This window comes from Carcharodon carcharias, chromosome 2 (genome assembly GCF_017639515.1).
Source record: "Carcharodon carcharias isolate sCarCar2 chromosome 2, sCarCar2.pri, whole genome shotgun sequence".
Lineage (NCBI taxonomy): Eukaryota > Metazoa > Chordata > Chondrichthyes > Lamniformes > Lamnidae > Carcharodon > Carcharodon carcharias.
This window is the reverse complement of record NC_054468.1, coordinates 31792831-31811097: the sequence shown is the minus strand read 5'-3', so window position 1 is coordinate 31811097 and position 18267 is coordinate 31792831. Positions and strand designations below refer to the sequence as shown.

Genomic DNA, 18267 nt, shown 5'->3' with positions numbered 1-18267 from the left:
GGCTTTTTATCTGCAAGAGGATATCGTTCACCTGTGGAAAGACCTGGTGGCTGGAGAGGCAGATACAGCTCATCAACATGAGCACAAATAAAATGAAGCTTTTCCCCATCTACACCTTAAATCAACATGTATTGAAATTAAATATCAAAGCCATAGACTTCCAGCTGTTTTGCAATCAAACTGCTAGTTTCACAAATTGTAAACTTTAACTGAAAATGTGGACCAGAGATGGATTTTTATAGTTTACCCAAGAGTTTCCTTTCTTGTGGAACAGCAATGCAGAAATAACAAGTCTGTATCTGAAAATATCCACTGGCCTGTCTGCTGCTTTAGGCCTCTTGATTTTTCAATTCCAATTTTATAATATTAATTTTCTCACACGAGATGAAAAATTGAAAACTTACATAAGGCTGAGATTCCAAACTATCTGTATTCACCACAACTGGGGGTGGATTAGCCTTTAAAGAAAGACGAAGAGGGCACAGTTAAAACATGTTATATATGCAAATAACCTACCATTACAATTTATTACAGCTGAAATTCAATATTGTAACGGTTTCAACTATTCTCTCCTACTCAAAAGTGGTCAAAATAAATGTGAATCGTAAACAGGCCTGCCATTGCTGGCAGGGAAAATTATTTAAACAGTGCATCAGTTTATAAAAACTTCCATGTGACTCTCTAGCCTTTTCTGTTTAAATCAGAACTCAGTTCCATATTCTATTCAAAATTAACATAACAATGGTGTACTAGTGCATTGTGCCTTGTTAGGATATGGACTTAAAAACAGTAATTACAACACAGACCTTTTGGTCTAACTGGTCCATGTCAGTGTTCGCTCTACATGTGAGCAAATCTTTGTTTCTGTATCCCTTCAACCTCTACTCCTTCATCCATCTATCCAATCTAACTTTGAACATTAACAGTTTCTGCTTCATCTTGGTAGCGGATCCGACAGCCTGATATGTCTGAGAGAGACGATATTTCTCCTATCCCCTGTCCTGTCAATCTATGGATCCTCATTCTTGACGTTTCAAAAACTGGAAACAATTTACTTCTATCAACTCTGCCCCCTACTTTCATAATATTAAAAACAACTGTATTGCCCCATGACCTGCATTCTTCCAACAAAAAAAGAACTTTTTAAATCTTTCTTCGTTTTTGTATTTCCTCATACCAAGCAGAATCCTTTGTGAATCTGCACTGCACCCTCTCTAAAGTCTCAGTATCCTTTTGATAATTGTGGACTCCCATGCTATACAGCTTAACTCAAGGTTTTTTTTTAATTACAGACTCATCATTACCTCAACTTTTATATCCTTTATAAGGGATAGAATCTAAAATTTTATTTGCTTCTTTAAAAAAAAACAGCCTCATCATCCCAAGATGCTGTGTTGAATACTGTGAATGTACTCCCAAGTCTCCTAGTCTCTCACAAAACAAGGTAGCAATTATGCTCTTATACTAACAAAAACGCATCACTTCAGTTTCTGACATTGGATTCTGCCACCGTTTAATCTCTTCACCCATTTTAATATTCTTTTGCAGTTTCCTTTGGTTTTCTAAAAAAAATTCTTATCTTTTGGCATCATCTGCAAATCTTGACACCACTCCCTCTAGGTCTACACCCAAAATCATCAAAAGCACAGTGAACAGAACTGGCCCTAAAACTGAACTCAGGGATACCATTATCCACTTCCAACCACTCTGCTAAACTGCCTTTCCCAAATGTCTTGTCTTTCTAACCCACGTGTGTTTTGTTTTAAATCCAGTTTGCTAACTCTTCCCAATTCCTTACCCCTTAATCGTGTCCGGTAATCTCCCAAACATATTTTGTCAAAGGTTTTCCTAACACCCAGGTACACTACATCTACTATATTTCCCCCATCTAATACATCTGTTACCTCCTCAGCAAATTCAAAGAGGTTTGTCAAGGACAACTGTTCCTTTTGGGTTCTGTACCAGCTCCTATTTTTATTTCAAACTACACAGGTCAAGATTCTGAAAAAAATGTCTACAGCTGATGTTAATCTAACTGGTTTTGAACTAGATTCGAGCAGAATCTGTCAAGGGGAGCATTGAGAGGATGTGAAGTACTTCCTTAGAGGGACGGGTGTAGGAGTGAGAAGAGGGCAAGCAAACATCAAACAACTGTATGCAATTGTGTAGAGATCATAAAAGGCATAGGCTGGGGAATAAATTATCTGCCTGCTCCCTCAATTTGAGAATATTGTGCAACATGCAAGAGGGGGTGGACTCAGTACAAACACAAAAACTCCTTGGAGTGACACATACTTGTTGAAAAATTCAATATAAATAATTCACCCATAGAGCCTTTTGAAGATATAAAGAATGTATTTTCATATATCTGTTCATTCATATTGAGAAATGGGAATTTTTGTGCATTAATAATTCAGTTAAAACTTCTTTGTTCCATTAATCTGGGCCAAATATAATTATAATATTTATAACCAATGCATTTACTCATTAGAATACTGCAAAAAAAGTTACTGCAATAACGGTTTCAGATCTGCATAGAGTTCATTTGATGGTGATATTTTTAGAAACCAATTTCTGCAAAAAAAGTTTTAAAATCAATATTTACGAACAGATAAAAATAAATAACCAAATACTGTAACTCAGAAGAAATTGTGTCAATCCAACTAGTGAAGTAAAACCTCCAGTTGTTGAGAGTTTTGTTAAACTGGCTTTTGAGTTCCATTATGTGTTCAGAAACAGATACTGCTTGCATGGACAAGAAAGCAGTCAAGCACCAACAGGATTAAAATGGAACTTGTCAACCAAGCTTGATTTCATGATCACCTACATGAGAAATTACATTAATAGTTGTTCGGTAGTACAAAACTTGAGTATTTCTGAAAAAGAGGCAGTCTTTGTCAAAGCTTTTCATCTTGTACTCATCAGGACAATTCGCAAGAAAATATCAGTGTCAGGGGAAACAACAAATTTACACTGCATGAGAGGTGTGTGCTGATTGGATGGAAAGTGTACGATGATTGGTAGAGACATTACCATGGAGAATGGATGGTGACTGACAGTTAACTGCCAAGCAATATTTGAAATTTAAACCAGGCAGCTTAACTCTGATTCGTCAAGACATTGCCCTGGGGAATGAAACAGAGAATTTCTCTCCCTTCTGCTGTTCACAACGGCAAGGTACAGACCATTCCCAACCAGCCCGTGCTTGCAAAACTCAAAAGAGTGTCCAACATTAGATGTGCTCCCGCAATTGGACAATATTAGCTAAATAATCCTCATTGTGCTAAGAATTATGCTGACAACAAATTTAAGATCGTCAGTTGGGCTCGCAGTGAGGTGCATTTGCATGTACTGGAAGCTAGATATATTATTATACAGGGCCCACTTCTTTGCAGACAGAAAGAATATGTACACACATTGCACCTGTTTCGGCTAAACAAAATAAACGACAGCCATTCACTGGTTCATTCCCCAGGGTAATGCCTTGACCAGAGTCTGGTTTAAATTTCAAACAATGCTTGGCAGTTAACTGGTGCATTCTCCATGGCAATGCCTCTACCAGAGTCCACTTTCCAACAACGCAGTACACAAGAGTATAAAATTGCTGTTTCCCCTGACATTGGCATTTTCTTGCGAATGATTCTGATGAGCATAAGACAAAAGGTTCAACAATAAATGTCCTTCTCTCCCCAAAAGAAATTACATTTTTAAACAAGAAAAAGCGGGTAAGTGGTTAAAACATTTCAGTGCTTTTGGTAGGGGTGATCTTTTGGTGCTCAAGAAAAATTAACATGTCAAAGATTTAAAAGTTTAAAAGTTTCAGGCTTAAAGAAAAAGTAAGCAACCTACCCTTTTAAAATAGCTCTACACTTGCTTTAGGATGCAAAGTGCCACCAATAACTCTACAATTTGAATCCTGGCGCTCATCTGAATCATGGATATCCAAGCGTTTATGCTCAAGGGCCACGTTGGTCTGTTACACGGGGCCCTGGGTGTCCAGTTTTCCTATTAATTTGCATTTATGTCAAGTTTCTGGTGCTAACAGATCTAGCTGTTGGGTATATATTCTATCCACCAATGCCACAACAGGGCGAGAAACAACCCATTCCAAACTTCCAGGCCCATGAAATTCAAACAAGGGAAACCAGCAAACTCAAAACACTAGTGCTATTAAGCTGAACTGTCTGAGCTTCCAAAGGGCAGATTGCCAGGGCATGGGAGTTGCTTCTGATTCTGGGTCTACACAGTTAAGTCACCCCTGACTTAAATCATTTATATTAGAACTACCTCAAGTCTAAGGCGGACAGGCCATGGAAATGCTGGAATATATCTGCATATACCTACTTTCTAAAAGACTACTTCAGCATCATGGGCATATGACTTTTTTGGTTAGATTCCAACAAATTTGCTCAAGAATTTCAAATTCTTGTTCACATCTTTATCTTCTCTATATTCAGTGACATCAGTTGATTTGTGCAAACATTTCTGCTTCCCCACAGATTTAGTTTGCAAACTGAGTTCAATCGATTTTCAAATAAAAATTCAATAGAGCCAAATTTTGCTTATTGCTGTGATCAAATTAATTTTTTCTATAAAACCTTTGCCTCTCATCATATTTCTGATGATGGCAACCAGAGCCAAAGAGCAAAATGATTTTCAACTGAGATTGTCATAAGTTTAGGGTGACAAGCACATTTCGTGAAATCATGAATATTTTCAATTTAATTTAATCATTGGAACAAGGGGCCAGACAACCCGAAAGTTAAACACTCTGGAGCAAAAGTGAATCATGTAACTCCAGATTAATGCAAACACTGTTCTATGCATATATAAAAACAAAAAACTGCAGATGCTGGAAACCCAAAACAAAAACAGAAACACCTGGAAAAACTCAGCAGGTCTGGCAGCATCGGCGGAGAAGAGTACAGTTGACGTTTCGAGTCCTCATGACCCTTCAACAGAAATAAGTAAAATTAGGAAAGGGGTGAAATATAAGCTGGTTTAAGGGGTGGAAGGTGGTTTTGTTGGGACAAGCAGCCAGTGATAGGTGGAGATAACCAAAAGCTATCACAGACAAAAGAACAAAGAGGTGTTGAAGGTGGTGATATTATCTAAAGGAATGTGCTAATTAAGAGTATAAGACAGAACAGATAAGGTACAGATAGCTCTAGTTGGGGTGGGGGAATACTAAAAGGTAGAAATAAACAATGGTGGAAATACATTTAAAAATAATGGAAGTAGGTGGGAAAAGAAAAAATCTATATAAATTATTGGAAAAAACAAAAAGGAAGGGGAAGAAACAGGAAGGGGGTGGGGACGGAGGAGAGAGTTCAAGATCTAAAATTGTTGAACTCAATATTCAGTCCGGAAGGTTGAACTCTCTCCTCCGTCCCCACCCCCTTCCTGTTTCTTCCCCTCCCTTTTTGTTTTTTCCAATAATTTATATAGATTTTTTCTTTTCCCACCTATTTCCATTATTTTTAAATGTATTTCCACCATTGTTTATTTATACCTTTTAGTATTCCCCCACCCCCACTAGAGCTATATGTACCTTATCTGTCCTGTCTTATACACTTAATTAGCACATTCCTTTAGATAATATCACCACCTTCAACACCTCTTTGTTCTTTTGTCTGTGACAGCTTTTGGTTATCTCCACCTATCACTGGCTGCTTGTCCCAACAAAACACCCCCCCCCCTTAAACCAGCTTATATTTCACCCCTTTCCTAATTTTACTTAGTTCTGTTGAAGAGTCATTAGGACTCGAAACATCAACTTTGCTCTTCTCCGCTGATGCTGTCAGACCTGATTTTTTCCAGTTATTTCTTTCTCTGTTCTATGCATGTCTCTTTGGTTCTATTTGCACACCACGGGTGTTCAGTCATCTACAGAATAACATTATTCAAGATTAAACAATGCACAAAATAAATTGAGTATACAGCAACAAAATCAAAACATTCAAAAGAAAAAGAAATAGGAACAAAACCTGTTGACTGTCAGACGAGTAGACACTGGCATCAGCAGGGACTGGCATAACAGGGATCACAGGGATTACAGGAGTAGAGGGAGGAGTAGCCTCTATCTGCTAAACAATAGCAAGGGATCAAATTTCAAGACACACAATGGCAGAGCAAAACATTTAAGCAAATCTAACTGAACACAATAAGCATTTCCAATATCTTACTGCTTCATGGCAAACTCAACAAAATGAGAAAACACCCAGCAAGATCTTGCTTTTTTTTGAGTAGGGGGTATGATAAAAAATGAAGTGCCAACCAAAATCAAATTGAACATATGAAGTAAAATGGTCAGTCCCTCCCTTCACAGTTCAAATATCTACTACCTCCATCCATAAGAAAATTATAACTTCTCCCAACCAAATAAATTGTTTCCCCATAACTGTGTGCATACGCAAGATTTTGCACAAATGCAGTAACATTTCTGAAACAATGAAATATATATCCATATTCCAAAGTGAAATGATGGTCCAAAGCAATGAGATTTTATGAGGCTGATTCTCTAATTGCATTCAAGGTGGGCAAGTATAAAGCACTGTTTATTTTTGACATAGTAACCAAAAACTCTAACCAGATTTCAAATACAACTAAAATCAAACCATCTTAAAGTTGTTGGACAGTCAGCAGTGGTAACAATTTTCTCTCTGGTGCATCTTCGATTTCAAAGGTTAGATAATTAGTTTAAATTAGGTTAGTGATTAAGTCGACATTTTAAACACTTGAAATGTCAATAGAATAATATCATTGAAAAATATAACGTTCCTTATAAATAACTATGCTATCTGGAATATATAAAGAATTTAAAGAGGGTATCAATGTAAACTCCAAAGTAGGTGTAGAAAGTGGTGAAGTCGAGCAAGATACTTAATCTCAGCATTAATATTCACAAATATGCATTGTTCATGCAGTACTGGCGCTTTTAGACCGGATGCGGCCAGTGCTTCTATAATTAAGCATTGCCTTTAACAGCAAGGCAACAGAAATTCTTCCATCTGGTCCTACTGTTTACTCGGTGGTAATTTTTCAATTAGCTTTGGATTCCAGGAAACATGTCCCCATTTGTGAATCTTCCTTATGGTGTTTCTTGTTGTCTCTCGAGTCCTCAAACTTAACATTCTGGTCAGTAATGCAAGTACCGTGGAGCCAAGGAGGGAATGCAAGGAAAGATGGGAAGAAGGGGAAACAGAAAGTGGCCCTTGAAATTAGACTGTGAATCAGTCAGGCATTTGATTTAAAAATACATCGACTTGAACCTCTTAAAAACAGAAAGTCTAATCCACATAAGAGCTTTAGGACCAGCATACGTCACCACAGCAATTTGATTTCAATCACTAATTTAGTTTGTTACATGGTGGGTTCAACAACTAGCACTCCCAAAACATTTCAGAACACAGCAGCACTCAAGTGAAGAATTTGAATATATTGGCTGCAATTGTCTCAATACATGGAGACTGCCACCAGTGGATTGCACAAATATCATAGAATAATTATTTTAAAATATTTACTCCCAAATGAAATACCCAATGCAATCAACTTTGGATATTTTTCCTCGTATGAAATCAGCAGTTATGTGGCTTTGAGCAAGCAAGCACAATGCATTTATATACTGCATTATCAAGTCTTTCAGGAGCATTCCAAAACACTTTACATACGTTGAACTACTTCAAAGTGAGATAACTAATATGTAGGTAAGCATGACAGCCATTTTGCACTAGGTATGATATGTGAGGTCAGAATGTTGACCAGGAGCCAATGTTCCTCTGAATACTGCAATGGTGTCCAATTACACATTACATACGTTAATTTGGAAAGAGCTTGAATCTACAACCTGGTAAAGATGAGGTATAAAGTGAAGCAATGTGAAATATTCTATGAGATCTTCCATTGCTGTCAAGTTACTGTAGATCATCCTTTATAGGGAAAAATGCATTTTTTTTTTTTTACATTTATATGGTACTTTGGTTCTACATAATATTCTGCTCCCTTATCTGAAAGTAACTGTCTTGGACTTCAGTTATAGTTTTATCAAACAGCCTTACTATAATCTGATTTGATTAGGTTGATTAAATTCAAGAGATATTTTACAGCAAAGAGACAGCCGGAGAACAATACAAAGCAAAAATGAGCAGATGGCCAATATACCTGGAGGGGACTATACTTGTCTTAGGATAAAAGCATCAACCAAGAGCCTCTCTCAACATGCTGGACTAATTAGGATCTTTCAAAATATATATATTAGGCAAATAAAACATTTAACAGGAGGTATTATATAACATTGCTATACATGTGTTTATAAGGATGGAGTGAGCATAAAACCTGGAGACTCTCAACCAGCAAACTCTAACATTTGCCTCAATCCATTTAATAAGAAGCAATTAAAGTATGAATAGTTTCAGGCATGCAAGTTTCCAAACAATAGAAATAAGTTGTATGTGATACCAAACTGTTTCACCAACTTAACTTCTGGAATGTTGCAGAAGTCAGTTATTTCATTCAGACATCTGACATATAGCTACCATACATACAATTAATGTAAGCTTTTCATGACAACTGTACATGAAAAACATTCCATTAGTTAGATAGCATTACAAGATCTACAAGTACAATACAATAGATGTTCACGTTTGTAAAATTTAAAATAACTCAAGTCCCTTATGGGGAGCTGTTTTTCTCTTTGAAATTATGGTGTGTGTTTTCTGGAGAGTTGTGGGGCCATTAGAGAACATGACACCATATATCCTCCCAGGTAGTACACAGTGCCTGGTCACAGAGTTGCTAAGAGAAGGGCAACACGAAAGACTGGTTCCACTGAGCTAAATATATAAAAGTCAATAGGCAACATTGTTCTAATAAGTAAAAAAACATCTTATCTTTCTATCAATCAGAATAGTTCTCCTACATCAAAATCCAAAGTAAGTAACTGCTTCATTCGGTAAATAAAAACAATGTTAAAATATTATTGTAGCTCAATATAGTCTTGAGTTACTTTGTTCCTGGAAAGAAAAGCGAGGCCAACTATTGGAGTCCGTGCAATTGAGACACGATAAAACAGCAAAGTATATAAAACTTCACAGAAAGTTTTCTGTGAACAGAAATAAAGACTTCCACTCCCTCTCACCTCACACTAAGAAACAGACAGAAAACACATACTTAATAAAAACAAAATATTGTGGATGCTGGAAATCAGATATAAAACAAATAAAATGAAGGAAAAACTCAGGTGGTCTGGCAACATCTGTGGAGAGAGAAACAAAGTTAATGCTTTGAGTTCAATATGACTCTTTGGAACTCACGAAGCTAAAGTCCAACGTGACTCTAAGAAGAATCATATTGGACTTGAAACTGTAGTAATTATAGTCTTGTTAAACATTGGACTGTACCTTTAAGAATAGTCCTGTGATGTAAGATCACATGACCTATGTAAACCAGTGTATTATCAGTACGGGCTACCTCCAGTCAGTACGGAGATAGAGATGGAGGAGAAAGCACACGTGTAGTTGCTGCTGGCTGTATATTGTAAATAAAACTAACGATTCCACTTAGAAAGTTGTCTGCAGATCAACTCTATTACAAATAGATGACAAGACCACACTATAACAGAAACGTTAACTCTTTCTCTCTCCACAGATGCTGCCAGACCTGCTGAGTTTTTCCAGCATTTTCTGTTTTTATTTCAGAAAGCACATACATCCCTCCACATGGGCAGGGGAATTATCCCTGACCTTGAAATAAAGATTCAATCAAGGAGCAACATTAGACTTGTCAGCATGGGGTTAACTAGAAATAAAACAGTCAAGATGAGATGGGTAAAATTAAGTTTCAAGATTTTTGCAATATTGGTTCTACCATAGTTTGTGCTCAAAACAATGCATCCGAAATCATGTCAGCAGGTGGCCAATGGAAATTCCAGGATCAAATGCTGCTCCAATAATAGGAAATGCCTCTGCTGAGCTTGGTAATCCTGGAACATGCCATTTTCACAGTCTAATCAAATCTACTATCTAAACATCCGAAGTTAATACTAATAAATATCCAGCTACATAAACCTTCAGTCTTCCTATAAGCCTTCTATTCAAACATTCAACTCTTGTTACAATGGGTCGCATCGATGTCAAATTACCTCAGCACTGCAAAGTATACAGACATGGCTGCTCTCATTTTCTCTTCCAAATGACTATCTTTTAAAAATCAATTTCGCTGATTGAAAAACAAAATCCTATAGTCACATTTCTCCAACCACCACCCCATCCCCCCACCCCAGACAGTGGTTTATCTTCTGGATTAGTTCAAGAGTGCCCTATTCACTCTTTTGGGAACAAAGGGAGAGAAAGAGAAACAAGACAGACTTTTTTTTTAAACTATAACTAGGTAGAATTTTTAATTGTTTTAGAATTACCAAGCTCAGCAGAGGCATTTCCTATTATTGGAGCAGCATTTTATCCTGGGGTTTCCATTGGCCACCTGTGTGAAGGGGGAAGAGAAGGGGAAATCAATAGCAAAGAATTTGATGCCCAAATCTTCTAATCAGGGTCAAAACATCTGTTCCTGACAAAAAAATACACCACCCAGTCACTTTCCTTCAATTTTTCTGGGCAATCTTCCGTTGGAGGATCCTGCAGGACTCACAGCACAGGAAACCTCAGAGGGAGCAGCAAAGAGAATCTCTGCAGAAGTCACGCCCCTTTTTATGGCACTAGCTAGAATTCAAATGTCCCAAAGCTTCTCAGTTTGAGTGTAATGGGGTAGGGTGAGTGAATAGGGTGGGTGAGGGAGGTAGGTAGGTAGGTAAAGGTGTAGGATGGGTGAGTTAAGTGGATAAGGGGATAGGATGGTGAGGCTGGAGGAGTCGGATAGTAGGGGCTAGTCAGGTCAGGGAGTCGATGGGCAAGTTGGGGCGGAAATCAGTTGTATAGTTACCTAAGAGTTAGACTAGGATATTTTCTCTGTGTGTTGTCAGTGTTTTGGGTCTTCCGAGGAGTCGTCCTGTAGCGAATTTTGGCGTGGGGGGGAGGTACATCCGGTCTCTGACGATCCGGCAATCGGAAGAGCTGGCCCATTACTCCTCCTGTATGACTCGGCAGCTTTGTTTAATAACCAGGGAAAACGAAGTACTGGACTAAATTTTGAAACAAGTGCTTGTGTCACTAAATCCTTTACAATATTTAAACTTGGCATAAAAACAATCTGCTTGAAGCAAAATACTGCTGGGTCCCCACGAGCTTTAGATGACAACAGTGCACAATAAAAAGCATCCCAAACCTGAAACTTATTAAGCATGTATGCAAAATCAGAAGTTGCAACAACGGAGTCAGTGCAACTTCAGTTCATGAGTGACCAACAGTATAGGTTTTGAAACTGGACTACTGAACGCTGGGGAATCAACAAATGAATCCACGCAGGTCCAAGGTCATAAGATCTCTGTCCAATCAGATTTGTGTGTTTACTGACTAGTCTTATTTCTGCATGTTAAACAAAAAAAAATCCTTTGGGTAGGTAATAATGTTATTTGGCAAATAGAAAAACAGGGTCTCTGCGACAATGCCAACATTTGTAGGATGTTAACAAGCAAAGCAACACTTGAGAAGCATCTCACCAACATGTTACCAGCATCAGCACAGCTACTTCAAAATTTGCAAAATTTATTAATGGGTTCAGGTGGTTCTTTACTGAATTCACAATCTGAGGCGGTAAAGGAGGAATATGTGAGCCAGTTGGAGGAGGGGAAGGGAAACAGAGGAATGAGAGAAAATCAAAAGGCAGAGTCAAGCATAGGCAATCTTTGGTACTTCCTGACAGCTGGAAAAAGGACACTGGCAGCAGCATGGAGTAGTTTGGGAGGGGGGGGGGGGGGGCATGCACCTGCCCTATCAGTTATAGGCATAGGGCCGTCAGACAAAGTAAGTGAAAAAGGACTGCCAAAAAAACTTTTCCAAATAATGAAGCATTAAAATATTACTTTGATGCAAATTACACAACGAAAGGGTATACTGCAAAGTGAATAAGTGAAGATTTCAACATCTTTTCCAGGTATCAGACACCAATCTCAAACTGAAGCATATTCCAGTAATTAGAATTGATTGACTCCATTGATCAGAGCATTTTGCCATAAATGTTATTCCACAGCGTGCACTCTGGCGTACATACAAAAACTGTACTAACATCACCACTGAACGTACAGCAAACATTTCCACAGAAACTAACCTTATCAAAAGAACGCGTCGGCCACGAGCTGTCCGACCACCAGCCGCTAGTCGCTTTCACTTTGGCAGTACTTTTAGTAGGACTTTTCTTAACACTGTCACGCAGGTTTGTAAACTTGCTTCTATGCTTAGTTGAGGACACAGGCAGAGTCGCAGAGGTGTAATACTTGTGTGTAGTCAAATACTGCTGCTGAGGCTCCAGATATTGCTGCCTCTGATTCACTTGCAACCTAGGGTTACTTGAAAAATGAACTAATCTCCCCAATTCACAACCTTCTGGCACACAAGAGTACTCGTGTTTGTAACAGTAAGTCGTCATTTTGCAGCTCGAGGAGAGAAAATAAACTATAGTCTGGGAAGAAAAAAAAAATCTTTGCGTATTGCCAGGTCAGGCTGAAATTAAATAAAAATATTCTAACGGGGCATTGATCGGAGGATGGCACTGCTAGGAAAAGCAAAGAAGCAGAATCTGATTCTCGCCAGTAGCTCTCTCCAATTAATGAGCACCAATGGGCACTGCACATCACGGCCCTCTTTTTCCAGGCATGAATAATCAATGCACAGCACAGATTTGTTATGTAGGTGGCAAAGGTCACCTTACATAGATATTCCTCAACACATTTTAACATGCAACTATCCCACAAGCAGCTTGCGCTTATCACCATCAACCTCTTTCCCCCAAAAAAAAATCTTAGGATTGAAGGCGCTGCAACTACAGAATTGAGGTTTTAAACCTGGCATTGTACTTTACTCCCTTTTAAAAATGAAAATTCCCTAATTATAAACAGCACATTTCCAAGAAAACCTTGGGATTTATTAAACTATTCAATTTTGTCTCAGACACTGCCCAAAGGAGAGGAAAAAAAAGTATTGAAATAGGCTACAGTCCTTTTCAGTTGTACATATCTCAATAAAATCCAATTCAATCAATAATCTGAATACACAATTTAAATTCTCCTCTTCACTGTGTAGGGGTAATATGCCAAAACTGAAGCATAGAACCTTGACCTTGTTTGCCTTATTCACATTGAGTTAGATATAGCTCAGTGGAAAGTCACACTAAAGCAATGATAGTATTTTGTTAAAATTCTGCAGAACACACAAAATCACAGCTCTAAAACAGGCACTGGGAGCTACATTGGGGAGCGCAAATAATGGACAGTCAGCTGGGAATGGCAATTCAGAGATGAATAGAAACTGACAGCAATCCTCACTAATCACCATGGAGCTGCCACAGCTCATTTTGCTTGCTACATAGATGTAATCAGAGGCTACAGAAGCCGCACTCTAATGCAATATTCAAAGCAGTATGAGCCAGGAGGAGGAGAGGATAAACAGCCAAAGAGGTGGTCCAGACTCTGCCAGCAGCTTACAGAATTTTCCAGTATTTTATGACTGATAACAGCAACATGCAAAGGGAAGCAGATGTGCTACTGTGGGAGAACACTGGAATCAAAAAGCAGTCAATGTAACGTGGGCTCAGTTTATTTCTTAGTAATCTGTTATTTAAAGCAAAAAGCTTAATACTAGTATCCATCAAAGTGATATTCAGGTCCTTTCATAGTCATCACATGCTCTCTAGCCGCTGAGCATCTTCCCCATAATAATGGCAGAAAAGTGAATTATTTCTGAAAAGCAAAGAATAATAAACAGATAGCTACGAATTAAGACAACACCACTGTCTGACCTACCATCAGATGTCCCATTTATAGCCTTTTTTTTAAAATAGTAATTTCACAGTTTCTTTCAAGGTTCTCAGTGAAAATGAAAATAGAAAACTGAAACATATTCTGCTCATTGACAGGGCTACTGAACTAATAACACAAGAAATCTTGCATCATTACAATGAAAAAAGATTCATACCATCATTACAGAGCTATCATTCAATATGATGCAGCTTGAAAAATGATCTTTGAAAGCCATTGATATATTTGCCCACAGCCCCACAAACAACTCTGATGTAAAACTGAAGATATCTATAGAAACAGGCTACTTCATTTCAATTCATGGAAGAAAACTGCATAATTGCCATATGTGTGATTTTAGCAATTTCACACTTGCGAAATAATATGCAGCTACCAGCACAATATCTTTAATAATTTAAATCATTACTTCTGCTCCTGAAAAGACTGAGTTTGAATTGGAACAGCAGCAACTCTTGCAGTTGTTCAACTTGCCTTCTTAAAAATTGTACATGTATTGCATTCTCTTTCTCTCCCTTTAAGATCTTAAAGGAGATGGGTTTACTAATTCACTCCGTATCTGAACATGAGGTAGTAGGGTTGCCAACTCTGGATTGGACATATTCTGGGAGGTTTCACTACAATCTGCTTTACGCAACCACCCCTGCCCACACACTCTTATCACTGGTCACCCAACACATTCATTCTCATGCCAATTAGGAAATGAATAGTCTTTGCTACCACCAAATTGACTATTTTTGACTCACCATCAAGTAGCCTGCTTTTCCCCCATCTCCAGTATTTTCACAACTAATAAGCAAACGTGTTCAAAGAAAATGAAAACAAACTGCAATTTGTTTATAACGTCTCGATGATTTTTCTCCCTGGTTTTTTGCAGCAAGGTGGAGATTAATCTTAAATTGCTGGAAACTCCAGGTCAATCCTGGAGGGTTGGCAATCATAGAGGAAGCTACTGTATTTAATATACACTTAAGGAAGGGAAAGGGAAGCTTGTGCTCTGCTCATTCTCTCTACCACGACGCTTTGCTGATTTCACTGAAATGTTTCGATACGATGTCTGTGCAAGAAAAATACCCGACTCTTGCAATGGCTTTCCTTGCAGTACCTGAAAGCTCATCTTGGCTGGCCTGATGTCCCATCGACCATTCTGTATATGTATTTACATGCTGCCTCACAGCGACACTAACCTTACGCGTGAATTCATTTACTGCATGAATGATATCAACCGCCATCTTTAACTCTGTAACCGTTGCTGTGATATGCAATCTTAAGTCATATGTGAACCAGTGCTTCTTCCATCTCGAATCTGGTAAGATCAAAATGAACCCTTTTAAGTCCTTGCCAAAAACTTCACACCTTAGCCACAATTAGATCCTGTCCAACTATTTGCTCATTATGAACTCAATGGTGCAAAATCTGAGTGACCTGCTCAACCCTGAAGTTCAGCTTCAACCCTATCACTGCTGGAAATTCGCTGGATGATTGGGGAAGAACAGCCAGAACAGTTGCAACAGTCTACTTTGCTGTGCAATACTGCTCTGCCTCCTGGTCCTGCAATTGCCACGTAAATGTTGTGGATGTTCAGCTAAACGCTATCATAAGGACAGTGTCACGGATGATTAAGTCCAACGAGTTAACTAAGTGGCTCCTCGTGCAGTCCCCTCGTGCCCTGTGTGCTATTCACCTCAATGCCAACATGCTCTGTAAGCACTTTCAACCTTCCCATTCACGAAGACTGAAAAATTCACCATGAAAATGCTTAAAATCACATCGGTCATTCGGGGAAATAACAGCTAATGTTCATACAGGTGATATCAACCCTATCCAGATGAATAGAATTGTGGCAGCACGAAGAACTGACACCTCATTACTAACCCAGCAGCAGAGGTCTACGACTTCATCTTCCCTTGAAGACAATGGGATAGCACTCAAACGAATTTCCACAGAACATGGACAATGCAGTCAGCTGCTCCACAACTAGGAGATGAGCATGACCAAACTGTGATTGAGGCTCTCTGTTCACTTCAACTTGTCCACTAAAATCTGCTGTGGGGGGCTTCTCATTTTCCCCATTTGGCATCTAATGAGGCCATTGACTGGAAAGCCATATTAAACATCCTATTGCAAGATTTTCCCTTCATTTGAAGGTGGTAGCACCATGACTGGCTGTTAGTGCTTTATACTAATGCCTGCTTCAATTCATTCTTTACCACCCCAGTAATTTTCACTTGTCACTTCCAGGCTCAACTACAACAATCTTCTTGATTATATCCTACTCCACACTATACAAGACCAACTTCAGCAGAATAATGCTGCCCATATATTATCCCGCAGTGTTCAGCTGTCACTCCTGCCCTTGCCATTGGTTCCCCAACTCCCAGCACACCTGAAATGCACATTCATCAATTACTCCAGAAGTCCAAGATGTTGCTTGAGCACAGAGGTATGGTGTCTGCCAGTTCACATGAAGCTTTCTATAACATTCTATAAACATGAATAACTGTGTACTGTTTTAAATTATTTATGTTTTAAGAGTTTCAGTTTACTGAAATGGGGCATCTTTCTCCTTACCTAATCATACCGGTCAGGCAAAATTGCAATACAGCATCTCATTAATTGGACAACTCTATAATGAGCTCACCTGTATTAAACTTTTCTGAAAGACCTCACTTTTCACCCCACCAGCCTTTGCATTCAAAGGGTCATCCTTCACCATTTCTGCCAACTCTAGCACAATGCCACCACCAAACACATCTTTCCCTCACCAGCCCTGCCCCATCCACATTCCATAGGGACCATTCCCTCCGTGACACCCTGGTCCACGCCTCAGCAGCCCCTTCCCACGCAATCACAGTAGGTGTAACACCTGCCCCTTTACCTCCTCCCTCCTCACTGTCCAAGGCTCCAAACACTCTTTTCAGGTGACGCAGCACTTCACTTGCACCTCCTTCAATTTGGCCCACTGTATTTGCTGCTCCCAATGCGGTCTCCTCTACACTGGAGAGACTAAACACAGACTGGGTAACTGCTTTGTGGAACACCTGCGCTCTGTACGCAAGCATGACCCAGACCTTCTGGTCGTTTGCCATTTCAACACACCATCCTGCTCTCATGCCCACATGTCCATCCTTGGCCTGCTGCAATGTTCCAGTGAAGCCCAACACAAACTTGAACAGCACCTTGTCTTCCGATTGGGCACTTTACAGCTTTCCAGACTTTCAGACCAATTAACTCTCTCCTCCCTCTTTACCCCTTTTTTAATCAAATTGTTTTTGTTCTTCATTTTAATTTTTTTATTATTTGTATTTTTAAAAATCCTTTATCCCCCAACAACTGCCTCCACCCCACAATTGGGACATCTGTCACTTGTTTTTATATTGTGCTTCCACAGAGTACTGACTCTTGTTCTGCTATTAACAAGTTCTGCTGTTACCTTCATGCCACTATCAGCACCTTCTTTAGTCTTTACCACTGCCATTAGCACTCGCTTTGTCTTGTGCTCATGACATCTTTGTCAATCTCTCCTTAGCTCCCACCTATCCCTGACCTTCTATCTTGCTCCACCCCCTCAAACAGTATATCCCATCACATTCTACTTCTCTTTGTCTCTGTAGAGTCATACGGACTTGAAACGTTAACTCGGTTTCTCTCTCCACAGATGCTGCCAGACCTGTTGAGTTTTTCCAGGATTTTTTGTTTTTATACCAACTGATATTATGACTTACTAGACAAGACAATATACTTAATTGCAGTTGACACAGCAATGTGTTTTGCATGCCATCTTTTTTTGGATTGATGTGAACTAAGCAATGCTATTGTGTTCTCAATCACACCAACACTGCTTGGTCACGAGTGATTTGCTTAATTTCATGACATTGATTCTTCACTTTCTGGTCAATAGTGTTTTGCAGAAAAATAGAAAACAAAGTTTTAATGCAAACCTTTTAAAAACAAGAAAGAAACTTAATTGCCACTCCATGCACACTCAGGTGCTTGGCATTTTCCAGCGCATTTAAGTGTGGCACACAGCCAGTATTTAATGAGAGGAAGTCTTCAAAGTATCCAGTAATGTAATATTCAATTAGAGAGGAAAAAACACAGCTGATTCCAATTGAATCAGAGCACAATATCTTTCAATGCTCAGAGTCCTAAACCATTTCATTTTACTAACACCAATCCCTGCAAATTACAATTTAATAAGAAATAGAGGATGTAAAAATGCCACAGCAAGTCAATGTTTCCTCCCTGTGGGAAAATATTTGGCCCTCATGCACTCCAGTTGATTCAGAATGAGTACGCACTTAGGACTTGCAAGCTGCATAGGGAGCTCACATTTTACCACTCTT

The 18267-nt window shown here is 38.9% G+C and overlaps 1 protein-coding gene across 7 annotated transcripts in view; it reads right to left on the bottom strand.

Annotated features, from left to right (window-relative positions):
• dlg1b (discs large MAGUK scaffold protein 1b) overlaps positions 1-18267 on the bottom strand; it is a 386920-nt gene that overhangs the window by 169495 nt on the left and 199158 nt on the right. For 6 of the 7 annotated variants that reach the window (XM_041206085.1, XM_041206028.1, XM_041206037.1 and 3 more), the window contains 2 exons: positions 5988-6086; positions 405-458 (listed from right to left, as the gene is read on the bottom strand). In XM_041206085.1, coding sequence (XP_041062019.1) covers positions 405-458; positions 5988-6086 — 153 coding nt within the window. The remainder of the gene's footprint in view (positions 1-404; positions 459-5987; positions 6087-18267) is intronic. The other variant, XM_041206047.1, reaches the window with a different exon arrangement.